The sequence below is a fragment of the Microtus pennsylvanicus genome, chromosome X (assembly GCF_037038515.1).
Source record: "Microtus pennsylvanicus isolate mMicPen1 chromosome X, mMicPen1.hap1, whole genome shotgun sequence".
NCBI lineage: Eukaryota > Metazoa > Chordata > Mammalia > Rodentia > Cricetidae > Microtus > Microtus pennsylvanicus.
Window position 1 is genome coordinate 82,536,664 of NC_134601.1, and position 25,799 is coordinate 82,562,462.

The following is a 25,799-nucleotide window of genomic DNA, read 5'->3' on the forward strand; positions in this document are numbered from 1 at the left end:
CATAGGAAAAATGTCAATCTTATCAAAAGCAATCTACAGATTCAACACAATGCCCATCAAAATCCCAGCAAAATTCTTCAAAGACCTCAAAATAACAGTACTCAACTTCATATGGAAAAGCAAAAAACCCAGGATAGCCAAAACAGTCCTGTACAATAAAAGAACTTCTGGAGGCATCACAATCCCTGACTTCAAACTCTACTACAGAGCTACACTACTGAAAACAGCCTGATTTAGGATTCAATGCAGGGGCACAGGAGACCACTTCCTAAATATAACCCCAGTAACACAGACACTGAAAGCAACGATAAATAAATGGGACCCCCTGAAACTGAGAAGCTTCTGTAAAGCAAAGGACATAGTCAATAAGACAAAAAGGCAGCCTACTGAATGGAAAAACATCTTCACCAACCCCACATCAGACAAAGGACTGGTCTCCAAAATATATAAAGAACTCAAAAAATTAGACATTAAAATTCTAAATAACCCAATTAGAAAGTGGTGTACTGAACTAAACAGAATTTTCAACAGAAGAATTTCAGATGGCCAAAAGACACTTAAGGGAATGTTCAAGTTCCTTAGCTATCAGGGAAATGAAAATCAAAACAACTCTGAGATACCGTCTTACACCTGTCAGAATGGCTAAGATAAAAAACACTAATGATAGCTTATGCTGGAGAGGATGTGGAGCAAGGGGAACACTCATCCATTGCTGGTAGGAATGCAAACTTGTGCAACCACTTTGGAATTCAGTGTGGTGGTTTTTCAGAAAACTGAGAATGAACCTACCTCAGGATCCAGCATTACCACTCTTGGGAATATGCCCAAAAGATGCTCAATCATACTACAAAAACATTTGTTCCATTATGTTCATAGTAGCATTATTTGTAATAGCCAGAACATGGAAACAACTTAGATGCCCCTCAAATGAAGAATGGATAAAGAAAATGTAGCACATCTACACATTAGAGTTCTACTCAGAGGTAAAAAATAATAGCATCTTGAATTTTGCATGCAAATGGATGGAATTAGAAAACACTATCCTGAGTGAGGTAACCCAGACCAAAAAAACGAATATGGTATATACTCACTCATAAGTGGATACTAGTCATAAACAAAGGACATCAAGCCTATAGTTCATGATCCTAGAAAAGCTAAGTAATAAGGTGAACCCAAAGAAAAACATATATAGATCCACCTGGAAATTGGAGGCAAAAATTTGGTATCATGGGTACAGGGGGTAAAAGGAAGGGGAGAAGAGGGTATTGAGGAGAACTTGAGGGGTTGGGATAGTTGAGATGGAGGAAGGACAGATATGAGAACAAGGAAAGTGATATTTTGACTGAGGGAGCCATTATGGGTTAGCAAGAAATTCTGCTCTAGAAAAATGCCCAGGAATCCACAGGGATGACCCCAGCTAAGACCCTAAGCAATAGAGGAGAGGGTGTCTGAACTGGCCTTACCCTGTAGTCATACTGATGATTATCAACAGAAGGAAACAGAGCCAATGACCCATATCGGAGCACTGGACTGAGCTCCCAAGATCCAGTTGAGAGTGGAAGGAGTGAGAGTATGAGCAAGGAATTCAAGACCATGAGGGGTTCACCCACTGAGACAGTTTGCCTGAGCTAATAGTAGCTCACCAATTCCAACTGGTCTGAATGAAGGAGCATGGGAACAAACAAGTCCCTCTGAAGGTGGTTGCCTGCTGGGGCAGACTGAGGGGCCCCTGATAGTGACACTGGGATATGTCTCTACTGCATATACTGGCTTCTTGGGATCCTTCTCTTTGAATGTATACATTGCTCAACCTAGATGTAGTAGGGAGGGACTTGGACTTTCCACAGGGTGGGGTGCATTGCCCTTCCTTAGGATTGGAGGGGGTGATGGGGGAGGGTCTGTGGAGGGTGTGGGAGGAAGGGAATTGTGGGAATTGGATTGGTATTTTTTTAAGTAATAAAAAACTGACAATATTGAGATGGGTAGTGGAGGTGCACTCAGGAGGCAGAGGCTGGAGCGAGGATCTCACAATTTGAGGCCAGCATGGTCTACAGAGTGAGTTTCAACACAGCCAGGGGTACACAGAGAACTGAAAGAACTAAAAAAAAACCATAATACTGTTAACATTAGTGTTTTCCAAAATGAAATATTTAAGTATCAATCTGTATAAATGTGTACATGCTCTACATGAAGAACACTGATAAACAAAAGCAGATTAGAACTAAAACAATGGAGAGGTTTCACCACATTCATATAAAAGTCAGAATGTCACTAAGATGTTAGTCCTTGCCAATTAAATCTATACATTAAATGTGTTCACAATCAAAATTGCAAGAAATTATTGATAGGTATAAAAACAATTATAAGTTTATAGAGTCCTAAAATAGCAAAGACAATATTAAAGAAGAACCACTTTGGAAGAAGGACACTTTCAAGACATTCTGTGAAGCTATAGTAACTGAGACAGGGTAGTAGTAATAGATCAAAGAAGAGATAGAACTGAACAGAACAGAGGACTCATATGTAGGCACACATAAATATTGTCAACTGACATTGAACCAAAGAGTAAATACAATACATGGAGAAAAGATTGGCTTTTTCACAAATGGAGCTAGAACAACGGGACACCTATATGCCTAAAAATAATTCTGAACTTAAATTTCAGAGACTCCATAAAACATCAATGTTTATTGCAGTGCTCGTCACAATAGCTAAGTTTTGAAGCCAATCTCAGTGTCTGTAAACAGAGTAATGGATAAAGTGTGGTATACAAACACAATGGAAATTTTTTTGGTAATGTGTGTCTGTATTCTGTTTTCTTAATTTTTTTAATTTTACATACCAATTCCAGTTCTCCCTCCCTCCCTCCTACCCGCTTTTCCTCCCATCCCACCCCGATTTTCTCCTCAGAGAAGGTAAGGCCTCCCCTAAGGAGTAAACAAAGCCTGGCACAGGAAGTTGAGTTAGGATCAAGCCCCTCCCCCTGTGTGAAGACTGAGCAATGTATCCCACCTTAGGGACACAATGGAATTTTAATCAGGTATAAAAAAGAATGAAGATTTTACACTTGAAAGAAAATGGGTGCAATTAGAAATACTAAAGTTAAGTGAATTTAGACTCAAAGGAACAAATATGTTTTTTCTCATTTGTAAATGCTTAATTCAGAAGGAAACATAAAATTATGGATGAATACATGACATGAAAATAGCAACGAAACTGTCTAATGGAATGAAGGAAATAATCAGAGTGGAGAGTGATAAAGGAGATGGCACAGGGGGTATGAGGAGGAATACATGAAAAGTTATATATTTTTTTAATATTTATTTATTATGTATACAATATTCTGTCTGTGGTGCAGGCCAGAAGAGGGCACCAGACCTCATTACAGATGGTTGTGAGCCGCCATGTGGTTGCTGGGAATTGAACTCAGGACCTCTGGAAGAGCAGGCAATGCTCTTAACCTCTGAGCCATCTCTCCAGCCCGAAAAGTTACATATTTATATGGAAATGTCCTTACTAAATACTCCCAATAAAAAGGAAAACTACTAGGTAACTCAATAAAAAGGTGTACAAACAAAAGTGGCATAGCAGTCCAAACCAACATCCACATAAAAATATGAAAAAGAAAACTAAGCAAAGCCTCTAGAAGATCATAACTTCTCAACTACTGAATTCAAAGATACTGAAACTGGTAAAACAGTGTGTGAAGATTTCTAAAGTCTATTAGTAAAAATAATCAATGACCTCAAAGAATATACAAATATGTACATGAATTTGTAAAGTTTTTCTGGCTTGACAAATCTCTCCACCAAGGCAATAATCCAAATCAGACCAAATCAAACCATATTAGAAAATGCCCAGGTTTAATGGATGCCAGCACTCCCCAGTGGCCCTTCAGCCCCCTCCCCCAGACCAGGAAACCACGGAGGGGGAGGGAAGAACAACTGGTGTGACCATGTTCCTTCTCTAGGGGGCAGTCTGTGGGAGTGGTCTTGACCCTCCCTAGGGAGGTGTCACCTTTTGGCAGGCTTTCTCAGAGGTGGAATTTGGACTGAGGCAACTTCCAGGAAAGGAGGCTTGAAATTGAAGTTTCCATCAAACATTCCAAAATGAATGTCAGGGTCTGGGGTGATGCTTCCAACCAAACCGAATTCAATCTAAGACCTGGAGCAGAAAGTCAGCAATAGAGAAGAAAATTTAAGAAAACCAGAATTGTGCACAATACATCCTGTAACATGGAAGAAAAATGAAGCAAATAAAAGGCCTTTCAGGGGAAAAAAGAAAGGCTAAAAATGAAAACCTCAATGATTCAAATTTAAACCAAAGTAGAAAGCATCAGCAAATAATTTTAAGAAACTGAAGAAAGAATATTAAAGAGAATGTTGTATTTGACTCTAGACAACAAAGAAACCAAACTAAATAATCAAACTAAATAGGTATAGGGAAGATCAAAGATTAAAAATAAAAATAAAGGCAGAAAATTTCCAAAATTTAGAGGAAATGGAAAACCAAAGACAATAGACATTTGGAAAGTCAAATATACATCAAACAGTGAAGAATCTCTCCTTAAAATATCAAAAGTAGCAATGAAAGAAACAATATTAATACCTTTAAAGGGTAAATTCCAACTCACCTACAAAGACAAGCATAAAAATGACACCCAATATTTCTTTAGAAACTGGAAAAGCTCAAAAATACTGGAATAATGTATTTTGAACCCTACAAGTATATAACCAATCATTGAGATTGCTATATGCAATGGAGGAGGGAGACAAATCAGAACACAACAGAATGGTACACATGTATTAAAAACCTGTCACAAAACTTTTTTCCTTATTTTGTATGCTAACTTAAAATGAAGAGAGAGCCTAGAGAATGAGAGAGAAATCTGCTATCTATACATGTGACAAGGATAATAATCTAGAATATATAAAGAGTTTAGTTTGATCTGGGCAATGGTGGCACACGCCTTTAATCCTACCACTGAGGAGACAGAGACTTATCTCACCCCTCACTTGTTACAAGTGATTAACAAATTCTATTGCTTATTTCCCCAAACAGTTCCATGTGCCTCTTCTTCCCCTGCTTTGGACCCAAAGTCTTTGTTGTTGTTGTTGTTCGAGATAGGGTTTCTCTGTAGCTTTGAAGCCTGTCCTGGAACTAGCTCTGTAGATCAGGCTGGCTTTGAACTCACAGAGATCCTCCTGTCTCTGCTTCCCGAGTGTTGGAATGAAAGGCATGCACCACCACCATCTGGCCCACAGTCTTTTTTAATTTTAAATTGTGTGTGTGTGTGTGTGTGTGTGTGTAAGGTGGGCAGGTGCTCCCAGAGATCAGAAGAGAGCCCCAGAGCTCCAGGAGATACAGTTACAGGCAGATAGAAGGGACCTGATGTGGGTGCTAGGAACCAAATTCTTGAAGCACAAGCTCTTGTAACCACTGAGCCAGTTCTCCAACCCCTAATGCCCAAACTCTTGCTGTCAAAATATTAATCAAGATGCTAGCCTACTGTGATACCTTCGAATGAGACAGAGTTACAGTCTCTTCAAATATGCCATAAAGTTTTAGACATCTTCAGCATTACATAATTTCCTTTACCTGGAATTCCTTTCCCCCTAATTCCCTCTTTAAGCTTGTCACCTTCATAGTAAGCTAGTCAGTACTCAGTCTAGCTCAGAATTTCTTCTACATTTAATCATTACCTCCACAAATATACTTGATTTAAACAAAGTAGATGCGACGGTCTCAAAATATAAGTTCTAAGATCCTCAAATCCATGATTAATGGAAATCTGAAGTGTTTGTGTCAAAACTTCAGAGCTAAAGAACTGATCGGGCTATTAAATATTGTAACTAAAATATACACTGCATTTCATTATGTTATTACTTTGGTAACATCAACCTTTATCTTCATCTGAAAAGCAACAATAAAGCTTTAGGAACATTATTGCATGTATAACCACACATTTCAAACACCAAACAACCTTTTAAAACCTCTTGCTCCCACACATCAGTTACACAGAATGTAAGTCAAAACTGGGTCTCAGCGAAATTATAGTATCTTCATGTACTAGACCTTTGGAAATCATTTAAACAATGCGTGTGAATTACATAGATGCCCACCTATCACACTTCTATTATTGTACTTGTGTCAAAAACAACAACCTGTCGCCTGGATGAGGACGTGAGTTTCCAGGTGGCAGGCAGTCCCCGCTTTGTCATTTTTTATTTATACTAAAGTTGACCTAACAGAAAGCACCGACTACAAAATTAGTTATTGAATGAAATTGCCTGCAGGTTGGTCTCCCTGCCCCAGGCTATCTTCCTCTCAGAAATTCTGCCTATTGTTTTACAAAAATACTATTGTGACACCTCACCATTGCCCCTCCACCTCTGCAGACCTTCAGGCTCTGCCTTTCAGGATAGTGTTCCCAGTCTGACGGGGCACAGAAGAGCCCTCATACCATGGTGGCACTGTATTTCCTTCCAGTCTCATCCCCACTCTCTCCTTTTCCCATAAACTCTCTTCAAGGTACACCAGCTGTTCTTGGAACACTTTGGAATTCTCATTATGCCATGCCTTTTCAAACATGTTTCTGGTTTGAAAGGTCATCGATTCTCTTCTGCCTGAAAAAAAAATGCCTTTATTAATAAAGCTTAGATCAAACAGCACTCACTACCTTTAGAGTTTTTACTGAGCACAACATCTTTGTGGCCCTCGCTTGACTTCTGCATCATTGTGTTTATTCTGAAACTATACTAAGCTCATTCTGCAGGGAAGACAGAAAGGGAGGAAGGAGTGTCCTGTCAAGAGATTTACCCCAGCAGAGACTGCGGCACTACGTGTTAAGCATACAGCTCAAGCAGCAGTGGAGGATGGGGATGGATGACCTTTAATTCATGAGATGCTACTGTGTGGTGTGCATCTTTCACACAGTTCTGTGTACTTGTGTGTCTGGGGATTGGGACAGCAGAGAAAAGGGGAGACGGGAAGGAAGAGAGGGAAAAGAGAAATTGAAGAGAAGGTGGACGCAGTGCAGTAAGGGCAGACTGGCGGACCCACAATTCTTAGGCTAAACAGTTTTGCAGAGGTCCAGCCCTACAAGCTGAGCCAAGCAAGGGGTTGGGGGTGGGGGGAAAGGTGGAAAGGGGAGGGACTTCAATCCCTCTGAGCCCACCGGCCTGGACTGCCTGGCAACCCCCTTCTGTCCCATCACACCCGGAACCTCCAGCCGTGACTCGCACGTACTGTGCCACGCGGGGCGCGCTGAGCAGCGCAGCCCCACAGGTGGCAACGGTTTGGGGACCGTTCCCGCCAGGCTAGGCAGTGGAGCGCCGCACAGCGCGCCTTCCCGCCTCCCAGCCGCCGCCCAAGCCTTTCCCGGCCGGCGCCAGCAGGCCTGCTCGGTCGATCTTCGAGCCGAAGATGCGGCGGGGCTGGAAGATGGCTCTGTCTGGGGGGCTGTGGTGCTGCCGCCGGGTACTGTCCTGGGTGCCAGTGCTCGTTATTGTCCTCGTCGTTCTCTGGTCCTACTATGCCTACGTCTTTGAACTCTGTCTCGGTAAGTGGGGCTGGGCACAAAAAGTGGGGAAATTATGCTCTAACATAATCGTCTGCCCTATCCTTCCCACTGATGTCCCCAGTGCGCTCAGCCCTCACTCTGCGGTTTTCTTTTCGTTCCCGGAAAAACTCCTAGTCTACAACCTTGGGCTTATCACAATATCTCCCACGTGCCTTGCCACGAGGGTCCCACCACGTCGCCCTCAGCGCTCCTCTGGGTTTTCTTATTTCTTTGCCCTCCCCACGATAATCTCCTGGCTCTTCCCACTAGAACCCCCCTTTCCTGTACAGGGTAACCACTTAGGGCTGTGTCTTCTCCTTCTGAACCCACCCAATCAATTGAGGAAGCACCATATCCTGTGTCCTTAAAGTGCCCGCTTAACCAAGGGAACCAACTAAGAGTCCCACCATTTTCCCCTCCTACTAGGATTCCTTCCGTGCTGGGGATTCCCTACTAGGAATCCAAAACTATTTCCTGTACTCTAACATTAATTAGCTCACCCTTTTCCCACATTGGGACCCATACTTTTCTCTCTGCACATACAGGCTGACATGTTTCCCATCTCCACCCACTTATGATCCCTCTCCCTCTCCCATCAGAGAATTCTGGTCAATCTTCAATCTCACTTTTCCTACAGTAATATCCCACCATCCTTTCCCTAAGACTAAGATCCCGGAGTGCGCGCGCACACACACACACACACACACACACACACACACACACACACACGAGAGAGAGAGAGAGAGATGAGAGAGAGAGAGAGAGAGAGAGAGAGAGAGAGAGAGAGGCTTCATATGTTCACCTTCTTACGACTTCTCAGTATGCTCTGTTCTACCTCATGGTTAACACAGTGGTAATAAGCATTCCTCTTTCCTTCCCCATGGGCTTTCCTCATTTTCAGAATTCTTACAGTGGTGTGGGGTTCTACACAACACTCTCTTCTCATTCTAGGGCTCTAATCGTACCACTTTAGGGTGACCTCCAGCCTCTTCCCTTTCCACTTTGGGAAGCGTTCAACTCCTTCCCATTAGAAGGCCCGCATTATTCTCTGACACACCACATGTAGAACAGAGCATACTAAGAAGTCATGAGAGTGGTGATTTTTCCTTGTTATCTTTTCTGAGAGACATTCTCCACCCCTCCAGTGTTTTCCCATTGCCCCCACCGCATTCTGTCACTAGCTGTCTCTGGTGTTTGTCCGTGTTTCCTCTAGGAGTGCACTTGCCGCCTTGCCTTCCAAGCCTGGGAAATTCAGTTCTTTTTTGCTGAAGTCTGTAACACTTTCTGCCCCTTTCCAATGGGAATATCATTTCTCATTTCCTCTTATTAGACCACCCCCTTTAATGATGCTGGGCCTTTCTTATGGCATGGCCGGCCACCCAAAAACTACTCTAGTCCCTCCTTATTTATAATATATTTCCCACCATATCTTTCGTTCTTTCAAACTCAGAATTCTACAGTATTTCACAACACAAAATCCAAGACCTTTCCTTGTATTTACCCACCACCATACACTTAGATTCCTAGGCCCCAAGTCCTTTGTCTATTGCACATGACCTTCTAACATAGCCATAAACTCAAATTAATTTTCATAATATGTCCTTTCTCCTTTCAAGAGTAATTTCTCACAAACCATTGAAGAGTCCCCATATCTTTTCAAATGAGAACTCATTAATACCTATTATCACGTCAGGACAAGAATTCCATTGCCAACAGCATCCATACACTTGTGGCCAGCAATTTCTCCTTTTTATTCAATGTGGGCTTCTTATTGCCACCCCACTTGCTCCATCAGACATCTCAAATTTGCTTTCCCACGACTCATTTATTTCCTCATATCTTAACTTCACACCTGAAATACTATGGGTATTGCGCTACTTTTCAGCCCCAGGACCCAACTACACTTATACAGCTTCTATTACATATTTGGTAAACCCCACCCCTACACAGATTTAGGTGAAGTAGGGAGGCAAGAAGTTGCCATGTTTTTCTGATATAATACTTCCTTCTAGTCAACTCTATACATTAAGATTTGACTTTTATCTGGCCTTCTTGACGATGTTATGGAAATACAGAAAAGACTTTTACAAAGAAATTTTGTTTGTTGCTTTCATGGATCGATATTTAGGCTGTTTTCCCTTTCTTCATCTCAATATTAAGGTACATGAAGTAGACTCTACAGTGACTGGGAAGTTGTCCTGTTCTCTGACCTTATCACGTTAGCTTTTTTGAATGATTAACTAGAGATCAAAAGTTCAGCCCCGTTGTTATTGTATGTACACTGCTCCTAGGAACAATGCCACATTGTAAACACTATTAAACCTACTTTAAAGTCCTTTAGTACTGACTTATATGAGCTCCCCAAGAAATCATGTTAAAAATCAGTAATGGGGAGAGTTAGCTCTTACATAGAGTACTTACTTTGTGCCAGGAAACAAAATGTCCTCATTAATGTAGCTATATTACCAGTCTATATATCACCTCATTCAGTCCTCACAGATGTATAGGGTAGGTGCCATTATTATCCCCACTGTGCAGATATGTAAACTGAGTCAACAAGCTGAGGTAAAACCAAGAGTGTAAGCAAATAGGTGTGGTAGCAAATACCTGTAGTCTCAGCATTTGTGACGCAGAGGCAGGAGGATCAGGAGTCCAAGGACATCCTCAGCTACCAGGAAAGTTTGAAGTCAAACGTATTGTTTTTTTAACATTTTAGTATCAGATGGCATTCTTTAAACTAGGCTAAACCCAGCAAAGATTCTCAATCTGAGATAGGAGGATCACTTGAGTCTAGGAGTTCAAAACAAACCTCTATAATATAGGTAGAACCCATGTCAAAAAATAAAAATCAGTAATATAAGTTGCCTGGCCTTGACTTCTGTTTCTGGCTCCGCCATTCTGTGATGCCATGTCCACTTTACAATATTAAATGTTTTCTAAAGTTTTAAATGGACAGAGAGAGAGAGAGAGAGAGAGAGAGAGAGAGAGAGAGAGAGAGTGAGTTTTGTTGTTTGGAGTGATATGCCACAGTATGCTGTGGAAATCAGAGGAAGTGTAGGACTTGGTTATGTCCTTTCAGCATATGAGTTCTGGGGATTGAACTCAGGCCCTCAGACTTGATGGCAAATGCCCTTGCACTTTGAGCCCTCTTGCTGGTCCTTCATTTTACAATCTTTGAACAAATGTATGACCTGGATTTCAGAAATGGTGAATCAAAACTTCCTAAAGTTACATTTCGTATACCATTGAGGACTGTAAGTCAAGTCTGCCTGATAAAAAAGCCATTCCTTTATCAATGTAACAAAAACAGTAAATTAGGGTTTTGAGATGACTTAAAAAGTAATATGAAAGAGCTAACTTCTTTCTGAAGCGAACCTCATCTCTCCTAAATATCAGGCTATTACTGAAACTAAAGGTGATAATTTTGTACTTCTATTTTTATTTTATATTTTTAATTGTAAAATTATCACATCATTACCCACTTCCTTTTCCTCCCTCCAATTCCTCCCACACACTCCCTTGCACTGTTTCAAATTCATGGCTTTTTCCTTAATTGTTGTAATACACATACATGCATACATACACACATGCATACACACACATACACACACACACTCGTAAATACATAGGTACAACCTGATCAGTCTGTATCATGTAGTTGTATGTATATGTTTTCAGACCTGACCATTTTGTATTGCATAACCAATTTATGTGCTCTTCCCTGGGAAGACCATATCTCCTGCTCTCCTTAGTTGCCTGGAGTTCTTTGTTGAGACCTCCTGAGGTTTCCCCTTCCATATTAGCATGTCTACTGTTGTCGTCCTCATTCGGACCTTGTTTAGGCAGTCTTATTGATAAGAATGCATGGATGTAACCTCTCTGACATATCTAGGACACATAATCTCACATTAAACTTCCTGTTCTCTGGCGCTTCCAGTCTTTCCACTCCCTCTTTTATAATGATTTCTGAGCCTTAGGTGCAGGAATTGTGTTGTAGATATATCAGTTGAGCTATAATTTTTTGATTCCTGCTACTGTTAATTCTGCTTTCACAAGCCAGAAGACATAGGACAGGTCACCTAATCTCTCTTTTTAAAATATTTATTTATTTATTATGTATACAATATTCTGTCTGTGTCTATGCCTGCAGGCCAGAAGAAGGCACCAAATCTCATTACAGATGGTTGCAAGCCACCATGTGGTTGCTGGGAATTGAACTCAGGACCTTTGGTAGAGCAGGCAATGCTCTTAACCTCTGAGCCATCTCTCCAACCCACCTAATCTTTTTCAACCTCAGCTGTTTTCATATGCCTCTCACTAGTATGGTTGTTAATTCATATCACAAATACTTGCTCAGTACTTAATATATACCAAGCATTGCTATTGCAAAGTTTAAATAATGTGATGTCTGAAAACTATGAACTATATTCACAACACATTATTAGAGTGTATTAGATGCCAACTTACTACATCAATAAGAATATAAAGTATTCTACCTCCTTCAAGAAAAAAAAGCTTACTTTTTTGTATTGACCATTAATATGTTCATTTGACTTTTGTATCATATTTTAAAAGCCTTGAAAGTTTCAAGCTTGAAAATAAGACTTGATCTTAAAACCATCACTTTCCCTCTTTGAATTTCAAATAGATAATCATGAAGTATTTACAGCCAGTTCCCCCTAGAAGCTTACATATTTAATAAGAAAGAAAATAATAGTATCCATTTCATTAAGGTAAATGTTATGTGACAAAAGACAATCATTTTAAAGTATTCAGTAATTTACTACATTTATAATGTTGTAAAGCCATTACGTCAATGTAATTCCCAAATTATTATTGTTATTTCCCCCCAAAACCACATAGGGGACAGAAAGTCCGTTTTCTCTAAGGGTGTGGTACATGGTAGTTCACCAACACATTCGGTGGCCCCACCACACCCATGAGTGTATGAGAAGCACAAATTAGAGTCCGTGGGTTATTTAATAAAAGGATATTAAATTAGGAACAATTGGGATGTATTTGGAAGAAGTTAAAGAGAAGTAACTCCCTGTTCCCTTCATTTCCAGTCTCTGTCACAATCACTCCTCTATATTCGAGCTCTGTTTGCCTATCTTATAATCCCCCCACCTCCCCCTCTCTCTCCCCTCCCCCTCGTGTGTGTGTGTGTGTGTGTGTGTGTGTGTGTGTGTGTGTGCATGTATCTGTGTCCGGTTGTATCTGGCTTTTTTCAATTAGCATTATGTTTTCAAAATCTACCTACATTGCAGCATCTAACAGTAAACTATTCCTTTAACAGATTAGTAATATTCTACTCTCTGTCTTTGCCAGAGTGTGTCTATACATCTGTTCAGAGACTTTTGGGATGTTTTCACCTTTTTTCCTGTTCTGAACAAGGCTACTATGAACAGTTGTATGGAAATGATTTTATATACATATGTGTGTGTATTCCAGTTTTTAAAAATAGATAACAGAGAGAAAGATGGGAATGATTGAACTGTATTGTAATTTTTGAGGAACCTCTAAGCAGTTTTTTAGTATGATTAAACCATTTTACATTTCTACTAACAATGAAGAGAAAGTGTTTCAGTTTATTGGCATTATTACCAATATTTTTTTTTCATTAAAAATGACTACCTTGGTATAAAGTAACACAGTATCTTTTGTGGTTTGATTTGTATTTCCTAAATAAGTAAATATATTGAGAATATTTTAGTCACTTGACCATTTTTATATCTTATTTGAAAAATATCTATAAAGACTGAGCAGGTTGTGTTTATGTATTTAGGAATATACACATACATATGCATGTAACTGCAGTTAATGAAAAAGGACACAATGAATGAGAACAAGGGATGGGGCATATTTGGAGGAAGGAAAGGGAGGAGGGAAATGATATAATCTCAAAAAATAAAGGAAATATTAAAAAGAAAAGTAACTATTGCTTTTTCCCATCTTTTAAAATATGTGTCTTCATTTTTTCATCTTCTTTCTTTAAAATGTCTTAACATGCAAAATGAGTTTCAATCTAAAATCTTCATATTGTATATGATTGAACTTTGTGCATGTCACCTATGTTGCTTGTCTGTGTTGTTTGTCCTCTTCCTCTCCCCCAAAAAGTCCCTCTTCTGCTTTTGTGTCGTGTGTGTGTGTGTGTGTGTGTGTGTGTGTGAGAGAGAGAGAGAGAGAGAGAGAGAGAGATTTATTTCACCTCCCATCACTCCCTTTTCCTTGCTTTCTGATCCCTTCTTCTCTCCTCATGTGCTTCCCTTCTGCTTAAATGTAGATATCTTTCTTTTTAAATTCTAAAGTTAACAAAGAAGGGAAAGCGTTCTAATTTTCTGAGTCTGGTTTATTTTGCCTAACATGACAATGATTTCCAATTCTGATGGATTTCTTACAAATTATACAAATTACAAGATTTCATTAATTTTTACAACTGGACAAAACTCCATTTTGTGTATGTATGTATGTGTATTTATCACATTTATCTTCTCATCTGTTCATAGGCATGTAGGCTAATTCCATATTTGGGCTCTTATGAAAACTGCTGCAGTAAGCATGAATGTACAAATATCTGCATGCTATGCCAACACAGATTCTTTTACCTATATGCCCAAGAGTGGTAATGCTGAGTCATATGTTAGTTCTATTTTTGAGGCTTTTTATCATTGATTTTTAGTTCCTATACAAAGTAATGAATTTCAGTGTGAAATTTCAGAAACACATCTTTGTACTTTGTTCATATTCAGTTTCCCATTACCTTTCCTTACTCCCCCGTCTCCTCCCTCTCCTGATGGTCCCTTTCATCTCCTCCAAGTAGTCTGTTTTCATGCATTGTGCATGCAAATATACATACATAATCTATATGTATATATAACTAATTCTACATACGAGAGAAAACTTTGGGTATCTTTTTTTTCCCACTACCACCTTTGTTTCCCAATTTGGTCCCCTTTCCATACATACTCCCTTTGATTTCCATATCATATATAAGTATAAATAGATAGACATACTGTTAAATGTAGATACTACATATGAAAGAAATGTGCTTCTTTCTGATTCAGACTTAATTCACTTAATATGGTGATTTCAAATTCCACCAGTTTCTCTGAAAGCAACATCCTTTCATTGTTCGTGAGATGTGCTAGAATAGCAATTTTAGTGTGCAGTAAGATCGTTTCAAAAGCAAACACTCAAAAACTAATGTCTGAAATGACACACAAGAATGGATAGATTAATTCAGATTTTACTTTGGTTCATAAAAGAACTAGACATCTAGACTTAGTATTTCCCATGCTTACACGAATTATTATAGAACACTCCTAAACATTGACTCAAATGGAAATGGAAACACAGTTTCCTGGGGATTTGGGCCCTCTGAATCTTTACCCCATGACAGTAATAACCCCAAACCTAAGAGAATGGCTATTCATGCCTTAGTGGAGGTGGTTTACTCACACCAACTGGTGCTTAGTGACCCAGGTGAGATCAAATGGTTGTACTGTCTCAAGAGTAGAGAAGACTGATTAAACTCAAATCTAAAGAGACAGATGTCCAAAATGTCAAACCTTGGTATACTTTGGCAAAATAATCACACTTCCAGAGGCACAAACAAACAGAGAGACAGACAAACGAGCAAAACGACTCCTGAGATGTAGTACAGGAAGCTAGCGTTGTCATGACAGGTGGCAGGATTTCCTCAGGATCTTATCCATGGTGTTGACTCTGCATGATAGGTTTTTCAGTCACTTTCTCAAAAGTGCTCTTTCCTGGATACAAAGAAAGCCTGTGTCACCTGAACTTCCGAGGCTCTTGTCCTGGCTGAAGCCTACCAAAACTGTTGCCAAAACCCATAGGCTCTGCTTCCTTTTGCTTTCCTGAAAACCAGAAGAAAGAGATTAACAGAGAACACAAATTTTATTCATGTCTGGACCTGAGGAATCTAGGATAGACATTCCATCTTAGTGATAGCCTCCTTTCCTTATTTCTACTCTTTTGAGGAATGTCTGTACTGGTTTCCATAGTGGCTGCACTGGTTTACATCCAACTAGTGATGTATGCAGTTTTTTCCCCCAGAATCCTTGCAAGCATTTCCTTCCTTGGTAATAACCATTATGCCGGGAGTCGGATGGAATCACAAAGTGGTTTTAATTTACATTTCTGTGGAGGTTAAAATATTTGGACACTTTAAAAACATTTATTGGTCGTTTTTTGTATTTATTGTTTTGAAAACTATGTGTTGAATTTTCTGGCTCATTTGTTGATTGCATTATTTGGAGTTTTTGAGTTTGGCCTTGAACTCAGAGATCTGTACCCGACTGATCTTTAATCCCAAGTGTGGGATTAAAGGCATGCACCACCATATACCCGGCTGTAGCTGTCTTTTCATATGGTTAGTGTTTTCCTCGGTGCTTTACATTTTTGAAGCTCTTGTGAATGGAGTCTTTTTCCTGATTTTGGTCTTACCAGGTTAATTTCATTGAGAAAAGCTGCTGATGGACTGGAGAGGTATCTCTGTTGGTAAAGTGCTTGTTGCATAAGCCTGAAAAAGTTCAGCCACCATAATCCACAAAGAAATCCGAGCAGAGTGATGCACATCTGTATTCACTACTGTGGACACAGTGACGGGCAGGTCCTTGGGGACTTGTTGTAATAGGAGCAGTGGGGCTGTGTCCCCAGCACCCCAGCCACCTGGCTAGCTTATGCCCTGAAATAACAACACACAAATTGTATTCATTTAAACACTGCTTGGCCCTTTAGCTCTAGCCCTTACTGGCTAATTCTGATATCCCAATCAACCCATCTCTAATAATCTGTGAGCACCAGTTTTACTGGGAAAGACTCAGCATGTCTAACCTGGCGGCTTGCTTCATCGCGTGCGTGCGTCTGCCCTGGAGAGAGGAGCATGGCATCTCTCTGGTCCAGAGAGCAGAGCTGTCAAGTCTGAGCTCACTTCCTCTTCCTCTCAGAATTCTATTCTGTTTGCTCCTCCCACCTATGTTTTAACCTATGAGGCCAATCAGTTTCTTTATTGCTTAACCAATGAAATCAACAGATTGATATATGACACTCCCACATCAGGGGCTGACTGGCCAACTATTCCAGCCTGCCTAGTGAGCTCAAGGGCAATGAGAGGATCCTGCCTCAAAAACAAAAAACCAAGGTGGATAGTAACAGCACCTGAGGTTGATCACTGTCCTTCACACACATGCACGAATACACACATAAAATTCTCTCTCTCTCTCTCTCTCTCTCTCTCTCTCTCTCTCTCTCTCTCTCACACACACACACACACACACACACACACACACACACACACACACAAGAAAAGCTACAGTCTGTATATGTTGACTTTAGGTCCTGTTACTTTGCTGAAAATATCATATGTATGAGTTTTCTAGTGGAGTTTTTAAGGTCTTTAAGTATAGTTTCATGTGGTTTCAAGCTGAGATAATTTGCTTTTTTTCCTATTTGTATCTCTTTTATTCTTGTTCTTGCCTTATTGTTCTGTCTAAGAATTCAAGCACAATGTTAACTAAAAGTGGAGAAAATGGGTACTCTTCTCATTTTAAAAGAAACTCTTTCAAATTTTCCCACATTTAGTATTACATTGGCTATGGGTTTGTTGTATATAGCCTCTATTATACTGAGGCATATTCCTTCTATGCATAGTTTTCCGGGGGCTATCATGAAGGCACATTGAATTTGTGAAAGGCCTTTTCATCTATTGATATGATTATGTTATTTCTGTCCCTGAGTGTGTTTATGCTCTGTATTACTCTTATTATCTTGCATATGTTGCATCATCCCTTTATTCTATTAAGAATTTTTGTGTTATTTGTTCATTATGTAAATTTAGTGTATGGAGGGTAGAGTGGGTGTGGGAGAGAGGGGGAGAGGGAAGAGACAGAGAACACATCTAGTTTTGTTACTAAGGTAATACTGGCTTCACATAATGAGGTTGAGAATGGTTGTGTTTCTCATTTTCCTATTTTATGGAATAGTTTGAGCATCATTTTTAATAGTTGATAGTTCATCTTTAAAGATCTGGCAGAATGTGGTGGTAAATCTGCCTTATTCTGTACTTTTCTTTCTTAGAAGACTCTATTATTATTTTAATCTCTTCTTATTCTAGATGTTTATATTCTTTATATATTATTTTATTAAAAATTAGGACTCAAAGAGTTTGGTTTCATTGTGACATTTTCACAAGTATGTCATTATACTGTATTTGGCCCTCAACCACCCTCCCCAGTTCTCAATCTTTTACTCTTGTTTGGTCACTTACCCACAAAATAGTCCCTCCTTTTGCTTTCATGTCACATCTGTACCTTATTACATGCTACTGTTTGATCTCTTTAGACTTCACCATCTTCTCTCATTCTACTTTATCCCCCATATATATGTTGTTGTTCTTGTTTTTTTAAGACAGGATATTATTATGTAGCTGTGGTTGTCCTAGAACTCACTATACATATCAGACTGGTCTCAAACTCACAGAGATCCACCTACCTCAGCCTCCTAAAAGCTGGGATTAAAGGAGTGTGCCACTATGCCCAGCTTTCACATATATAGGTATATAGGAGTTCAAATCTATATTCTGCATGTAAGAGAAAATAAGCAACATTTGTCTTTCTAAGTTGGCTTGTTTCATGGAACATAATCAACTCCAGTTCATCCATTTCCTATGAATATTTGTTTTTATTTTCTTTATAGCTATTTGATTTCCATTTATCTGTTGATGGCACCTCTGCAAGTCAGATTCTCCTCCTTCTATGGAATCTGTTATTTCCTGTTGAGTTGCTTGCTCCTTAATGACTTACTAACTGTATTTTTTACCTTTCTATTACTGTGAAAAACACCATGTCGAAGGCAACTTAGAAGGAAAGGTTAATTTGGGCTTATGGTGCCATAGGTATGAGCGTCACTCATGGTGGGCAACATGGCAGCAAGCACAGGCATGGTGGCAGGAGCAGAATACCAAGAGCCCACAGTTTGATCCACAGTAAGGAAGTAGAACAAGTGAGCTGGAAATGGTACAAGGCATTTAACTCTCAAAGCGCACTCCCAGTGCCATTCTTCCTCCAATAAGGTCTCCTCTTCTAAGGTTCTCCAAACACTACCACCAACTTGGGGACCAGGTATTCAAAAGCCTGAAACTACTGGGTACATTCAAATCATCACACTAACCTATAGTTTAAAGACTATATTCTTTGCCAGCCATGGTCTATCCAATTCTCTGTTCCTTAAATAGTGTGTCAGCTACGTAATGTGCTGGCTTTGTGGGAGCCTAGCCAGTTTGGATGTTCACCTTCCTAGATATGGACGGAGGGGGAGGACCTAGGACTTACCACAGGGCAGGGAACCCTGACTGCTCTTTGGACTGGAGAGGGAGGGGGAAAGGAGTGGGGGAGAGGGAGAAGGGTGGGAGGAGCGGGAGGGAAATGGGAGGCTGGGAGGAGGTGGAAACTTGTTTTTTTTTTCTCATTTTCTCAATAAAAAAAATACCAAAAAAAAAAAGAAACTAAAGTCAAAAAAAAAAAATAGTGTTCAGCTTGTGGTGTAGGAGTTTCTACAAAAGCTTACAGCCAGCATGGAAATGACCTATGAGAAACAAGACGGAAATCTGGTTCATTGTGACTTAGGTAACTGGTAATGGTTCGAACTTCTAAAGTCGGACACTAGGCAGTTTGTTTTAGCCATATTTAAGTGATAATTGACTGAATCCTGTGTGTACAACAAAGTTTAAGACTTGTTTACATTGGAACTCATGAAACTTTGAAAGTGCATATGGCTTCTTCCATAAAGATGGGTTCTGTTAAGTCAGAAACAATGCTCAAGATAAGAGTCTAGAGAGAATGAGTGAGGTAAATGCAAAGCCTGTGGGAGTCAGGAGTGGCCTGACCCTAGGATAGCACAGAGGTTACCTAGACTATTGTAAAGTGCAAGTGACGTCTCCCATAGGATGGGTTTTATGGACTGAGAAGCAATTCTCAAGGTCTAAGAAGAGTCTTCATAATAGTCTTTGGGATACAGGTGTGGTCTGGCCCTACAGATAATGGACTGAGAAACAATGCTCAAGGTCTAGGGAGAAAATTTGGGAGAAACAAACATAATAGTCTGGGGTACTCGATGAAGCCTGGCCCTACAGATAGCAAAAGATTAGCAGGTCATAGACTACATCCTTCCCCAGCATTCCATGTGGAACACAGACAAACATCTACTTCCTTTGAAGAGATAAGCCTGTGGTTTAAATTTCCTGGTTTTCCTAGTGCTTATTTGTGTACACAAGGACTTTGTACTCTCTACATATTTCATGGATGCTTCAAGTAAAATATATGTGTAAAAGTATAATGTCTCAGTCTTTGCAGATTGGCTTTGTGTTGGAATTCCCTTTAGTCGTCGTTAAATAGGCTGTTTACAACTATACCTAAGCCACCTCTTCCTGTTTTTCCATTTCCGAAGTCCACCTAGAAGTAAAAGCTTGGAGTTTTTGCAGCCTTTTAAGAAGAGGCATCACATTTTTGAATGTCTGCACGCCCCTCTCAGTTCTGTGGTGCGCATGGTCGCACTTAATTATCCTCCTTCCACCAGCTGTCTGTTTGGTCGACCTTCTCTTGACCAAGCGTGGAAAAGACCAAAGTCTATGGATGAGAGAAGCTCACTTGTCAGGACTGGAATGAGACTGTGTACACAGAAGGATGAGTGAGGACAGTGAGTTCTCCAGATGGAGCACGGCCAGCTTTACTGCAGGATTCAATATGTAATGGGATTAGTTTAGATGAGCCACACGCAGAAGGCAGAAGTCAAATACGGGTTGAAAGCTGCACATTAGCATAGCGCAGTTCACCACAGGAAAAATGACGACGAGGAGCTTGGGGAGCGGGAGCAGCGGCAGAAAGGTGAACAATGGCCACCAGCCGAGAAAAGGAGTGAGCTCAGGATTACAAACACTTGAAAATGCAGCCGAAGAGAAGACATTCGGATGGGAGCTTGACAATGAACTTGATTTCAAAAGTATTTTTACACCTGAAATTCTTTAAAGAACCCAGCAATATAAGGGAAAAATCCTTTCTTGCAAATTTTCCAGTTAAGAGTTACAAACTTTGGAGGGGAAAATACCGTATTTTAAAAGATCATGACACTTATTTTCACAGAACTGAGTTTTTTTTTAGAAAGAGACTAAGACATTCTAGTCATAATTGAAATGAGGGTGTTGTAAGAGTCATCTCAAACTTTTGCAAAATGAATCTCTTATGAGGAATCTCTTGAATAAATGTACAGTTAGCAAATTCAATGACGAATTTGCCGTGCATGGTTATAGAATGATGTGGTTAGACAAGTTTATAACTGCGTTTCTTCAAATTTCAGTTGACTACTAGGAAAGGAGAGGACTGGAGCATCGAACAGCTTTTTGTTCTCATTTCTCTTCCATGCTTACTGATTGTTTGTAACTGAACATGAAGACAAATTTCAAAAAGTGGAGTACGTGGGGCTTAATGGGATAATCAACAAATGTGGTCGAGAGAGCATGGAAGAAACTCTGTGTTATGGCTGCCAAATAGAAACATAACAATAGTGGTGATATTTAAAGTTTTGGAAGGAAACAAAGCTAAAAAGCACAAGTGAAATTAATTTTTAATTAATATTTTATTAAATATTTAATTTGAATTTATTTAATCTAATATATGAAAACATTTCCACTTCAGCATATTATCCATATACAATTATTAAAAAGATATTTTTTATTCCTTCTTGTATTTCATTTTCTGAAGCTAGTGTCATTCTATTGAAAAATAATTTTTCTGAAAATGTGCTTGGATCGGTTTCTTTTCCTCCAACTTCTCCCAGAATTTCTCTACATTTTTATCCCTCCCCTCCCCTTTCTTTCAAACAGAAAAACTACAAACAAATCAGAATTAACAAAAAAAAAGAAAATAGAAGCACAACAACACACACACCCCAAAATCCATAAAAACACAAAATTGGAAAGCATACAAGCAAGAGAACAACCAGACAAAAATGCTATTGAGTTCGTTTTGTTTTGGCCATCTACTTCCTTCTGCATGTGGATTGTATGATCTAATCTCATTACATGGTAATTGTCTTGCAGTTAGTTAAAGCTGCCTGTGCTCCATTTTCTGTATATACATTGTCTCATTCCAGTACCAACAAGTGAACTTCTCTCACCCGTAGTCTTGTAGTAAATGGCCAAAAAAATGAGAAGTAGGGCCTCCGATTAACTTAAAAGCAATTATGCATAAAGAATTTATAAATCTGTTTACCTGGACTTAAACAAAACATATCATATACATGCACCAAACATTACATGGTACCTCACTAATAAGTACAGCTTTATTTATGAGTTTCACTTAAAGATAATTAAGTAAATGAGAACAAGAGCAATCCACCTGTTGTATCAGAACAGTTAATCGTCATTAGTATTAGTCTCCAGGCAACTCATCTCTTACTTACTTCATTCTTTAAGATTTTCACATTTTTAGGATGTCTTTGTATATGTGTGTGTGTTTGTGTGTGTGAACACTCATGAACATATGTGTGCATGTACCCACGAAGGCTAGCATCCCCCTGGAACTGGTGTTATAGGCCCCTCCAGCTCCTCCTGTGTCCCCTTCCCATACTCCCTACAATTCATGACCTTTTTGATAATTATTGCTGTTGTGTACACCAAAAGCAAAGCAAAACAAAAAGTTGTTGTGGAATATTATTTTAAGATTGGTTACATTTGTTTATGTTGTGCAACATTTGTTTAATGATGCAAAGATGTGTTGCATTCTTTTATGTTGCATTTGTTTAACTCTGTGAAACTGTTACTTTGTTTGCCTAAAACACCTGATTAATCTAATAAAGAGCTGAACAGCCAGTAGCTAGGCAGGAGAGAGAAATAGGTGGGACTGCCAGGTAGAGAGAATAAATAGGAGAAAGAGAAACAAAAGGAGCGAGAAAGGGAGAAGGAAAGGAACAGCCACATAGCCACACAGCTAGCACGGAGTAAGAAGTAAAGAAAGGTATATAGACTAGAGAAAGGTAAAAGCTCAGAGGCAAAAGGTAGACGGGATAATTTAAGAAAAGCTGGTTAGAAATAAGCCAGGCATTCATGAGTAAGAATAAGTCTCTGTGTATTTATTTGAGAGTTCTGTGGCAAGTCCCCAAAGATCAAAAGTGTAAAAACAAAAAAGAACCAACTACAAATAATGAGTCTAGTTAGTGTTGCCCACATGTACATGTGTATGGTTAGAAGTGGCCACTTAGGATTGGGAAATTTGTTATCAGGGGGCTCATCTCTGAGAAAAACTAATTCTCCTGTAGCAGCTGTTGACTGCCTGCGGCTCTTCATCTAGATGTGCAACAGCCTTGTGAAAATTTCCTGTATCCTCATTTCCATGACCACTGTGAAGGTCCTATGCAACCATATTTAGAGTATATGGGCGCAGCACCCCGGTCATGTCAGGAAGACTAGCTCTCCCTGCAGTTGCTCTGGTCCTCTGAGTCTTGCAGTCTTTGTGCCCCCTCTTCTACAATGATCCCCAAACTTTAGTTGTAGGGGTTGTGTTGTAGATATTCCAGGTGGGTGTAGACATAAAACAGTCAGTTGCTCTCTGCTCTTTGGTCAGGTGTGGATCTCTGAGGCACCCCCGCCCCCCCCCCCCCCCCCCCCGCTGATAAAAGATGCTTCTTTGATAAATAAGGGCTGGAGGTACATTTATCTTTGAGTAGAAATCTAAATATTGAAGCTGGATTGATTATTCTAAAAAATGATAGTAGTAGGTTATTTCTTAGGATTATGACTTCTGCAAGCACAGGCTCTTGACTGGGTTTACAGGAACAGGAATTAGCTACCTCCTCCTGAATGGGTCTTAAGTCCAATTAGACAACTGTTTTGTAGTCCTCAGACCTAACTGCCACTTTTGCACTATTGGGAAATCCTGTCAGTTCAGTTGTTATTGTGGTTCTCCGGTTGACAACTGGGTCAGACTCTTAATAACTTTTCTCCCTAGGCAGCTTGCATAGCACCTTTGGATACATTGAGAACTAGCCATTAAGAGAGGAGGCTTCCAGGTCTGGACTGTAACCAAAGTGCATGGTGTTTTCAGCAATAGGGCCATGCCTTCAAGTTGTGGGAGGTAATCAGGGGGAATGGAAATAACCTATATTGTTCTGATGGATCTCCTGGCCCTGGGGGGATTTTTGTTAGATACTCTGTGGCTCTTGGGAGAGCATTCTCACTCCCATGTTGGGTAACTCTTTTTCAATATATCCTATACTGCCTCCCGAGTGCTGGGATTAAAGGCGTGCATCACCACTGCCCAACATATAATGCATTTTAAATAAGCTTATAAAATAATGTGTTTTCTTACGGGTTTTTCAAACATTCTTAGTGTTCTTTATCTCTCCTTCCTCCCTTTCCCTCTGCATTACCCATCCTTACTGCCTCAAGCCCCTCCCCGTTTTCTCTTGGCACCCTTCCCAGCGCCTGTGCTCCACTAGTCCTCTCTCTAGTACTCCTCCTCCCTTCCTCAGTGGTCTTTTTCTACTTTCTTGACTTTTTGTTACTCAAGTTATGTATGCAAATCTGAAGATTCGGAACTAGTAACAAGAATTAAAAGAGAGCATGCAGTAAGCATTTGTCTCTCTGCTTCTGGGTTACCTCACTCAGCATATTTTTTCCAGTTCCTTCCATTTGCCTGCAAATTTCATGATTTCATTTTTCTTTTCAGCTGAATAGAATTCTATATCATATCTGAACAAACCCACATATTAAGAGAAAAGAAGAAATCAAGTTATTGGATTTTTAACACAGACCAAATGTATCATTTAAAAAAAAAACTCAAATGTTCATTCAAAGAATAATTTTAAAACCACAAGCTTGTATGTAAAAAGAAGGAAAAAGTATGACTAATGAAAGGCCTGAAGAAATAGCATCTAAAATATGTTCTCGCTCACTGTTTTGACTCCATCCCCCATTTCTCTCACTCTTAACTGTTCTGACCAAAAAAAAAAAAAAAAAAAAAAAAACCAAAAATGATTTAAGACTGGAATTCTGCTTGCCTTATCAAGTACACACAGATGGTGATGATAAAAACAGATATGTCCCATTTGTATGATGGTGTTTTAAACAGGAATGATACATAACTCACAGTAAACCTGCAAGAGATGACTGGAGGAGCTAGATGTAGTATATGGGGAAGTCTCCGGAGACTAGAATCTAGTCCCAACTCTACTGCTTTCAGAACAGTGCTCAATGAATCATAAGCTAGTTGACATTCTATTGTAAACAGACTTTTTATTAGGTGACTTTTGCCCAGTGGTAGCTTACCTAAATATTCTAAGGATGTTAAAGATAGGTGTCTTATGGTTTCCATTGCTGTGATAAAGTACCATGACCAAAAATCAACTTATGGATGCAAGGGTTTATTTTATCTTATAGCTTGTCATGCATTCCTGAGGGAAATTAGGACGAGAAACTGTAGGCAGAAGCTGATGCAGAGGCCATGGAGGAGTGATTCTTACTGGCTTGCTCATCATGGTTTGCTCAGTCTGCTTTCTTATAACAACCAGTTGTAGGACTACCAGCCCGAAGATGGCACCACCAACAAAGGCCGGGGCACTCCACCACCAATCAATTAAGAAAATGCCCTACAGGCTTGGATACTGCCCTATATTATGGAGGTATTTTCTCAATTGAGAGTCCCTCTTCCCAAATGACTTTAGTTTATGCCAAGATGACATGAAACTATCCAGCACAGTAGGTCATGCAAGCTAAGCTATGAGATTCAATAAGTTAGATATATTAAAATACTTTTCTTTCCCTTTCTTTCTTTCCACATCGCCCTTCAACTCACTTTGTAGCTGCAGATGATCTCTACTGTCAGCCAACCCCTCCTCCTACCACCTCCCAAGTTCTGAGTTTGCAAACATGCAACACCATTCTCAGTTTTATGTGGTGCTGGGGAGCGGAAGGAAGCTAGGCACACATTTTACCAGTTGGCCTATATCCCTAGCAGAGGACTTTCAGGTTAATGATATTTTTCATAGTGGGTTAACTGGGATATAGCTTCGTTATCAATTTCACTAATTTTTATCTCTCTCTCTCTCTCTCTCTCCCCTGTCCTCTCTTCTATCTCCCATTTTCTTTTCTGTCCACAGTTACTGTTTTGAGCCCAGTAGAAAAAGGTAAGTGTGTATTGTGAACTGTGTTGGTTAGAAATGTATTATG

The 25,799-nt window shown here is 39.7% G+C and overlaps 1 protein-coding gene across 2 annotated transcripts in view; it reads left to right on the forward strand.

The window, feature by feature from the left end:
• The first annotated feature begins 7,346 nt into the window (after nt 1-7,346).
• Zdhhc15 (zDHHC palmitoyltransferase 15) overlaps nt 7,347-25,799 on the forward strand; it is a 107,156-nt gene continuing 88,703 nt past the window's right edge. Inside the window, exons 1-2 of one of the 2 annotated variants that reach the window (XM_075958579.1) lie at nt 7,347-7,561; nt 25,730-25,756. In XM_075958579.1, coding sequence (XP_075814694.1) covers nt 7,426-7,561; nt 25,730-25,756 — 163 coding nt within the window. In that variant the 5' untranslated portion in view covers nt 7,347-7,425. The remainder of the gene's footprint in view (nt 7,562-25,729; nt 25,757-25,799) is intronic. The other variant, XM_075958580.1, reaches the window with a different exon arrangement.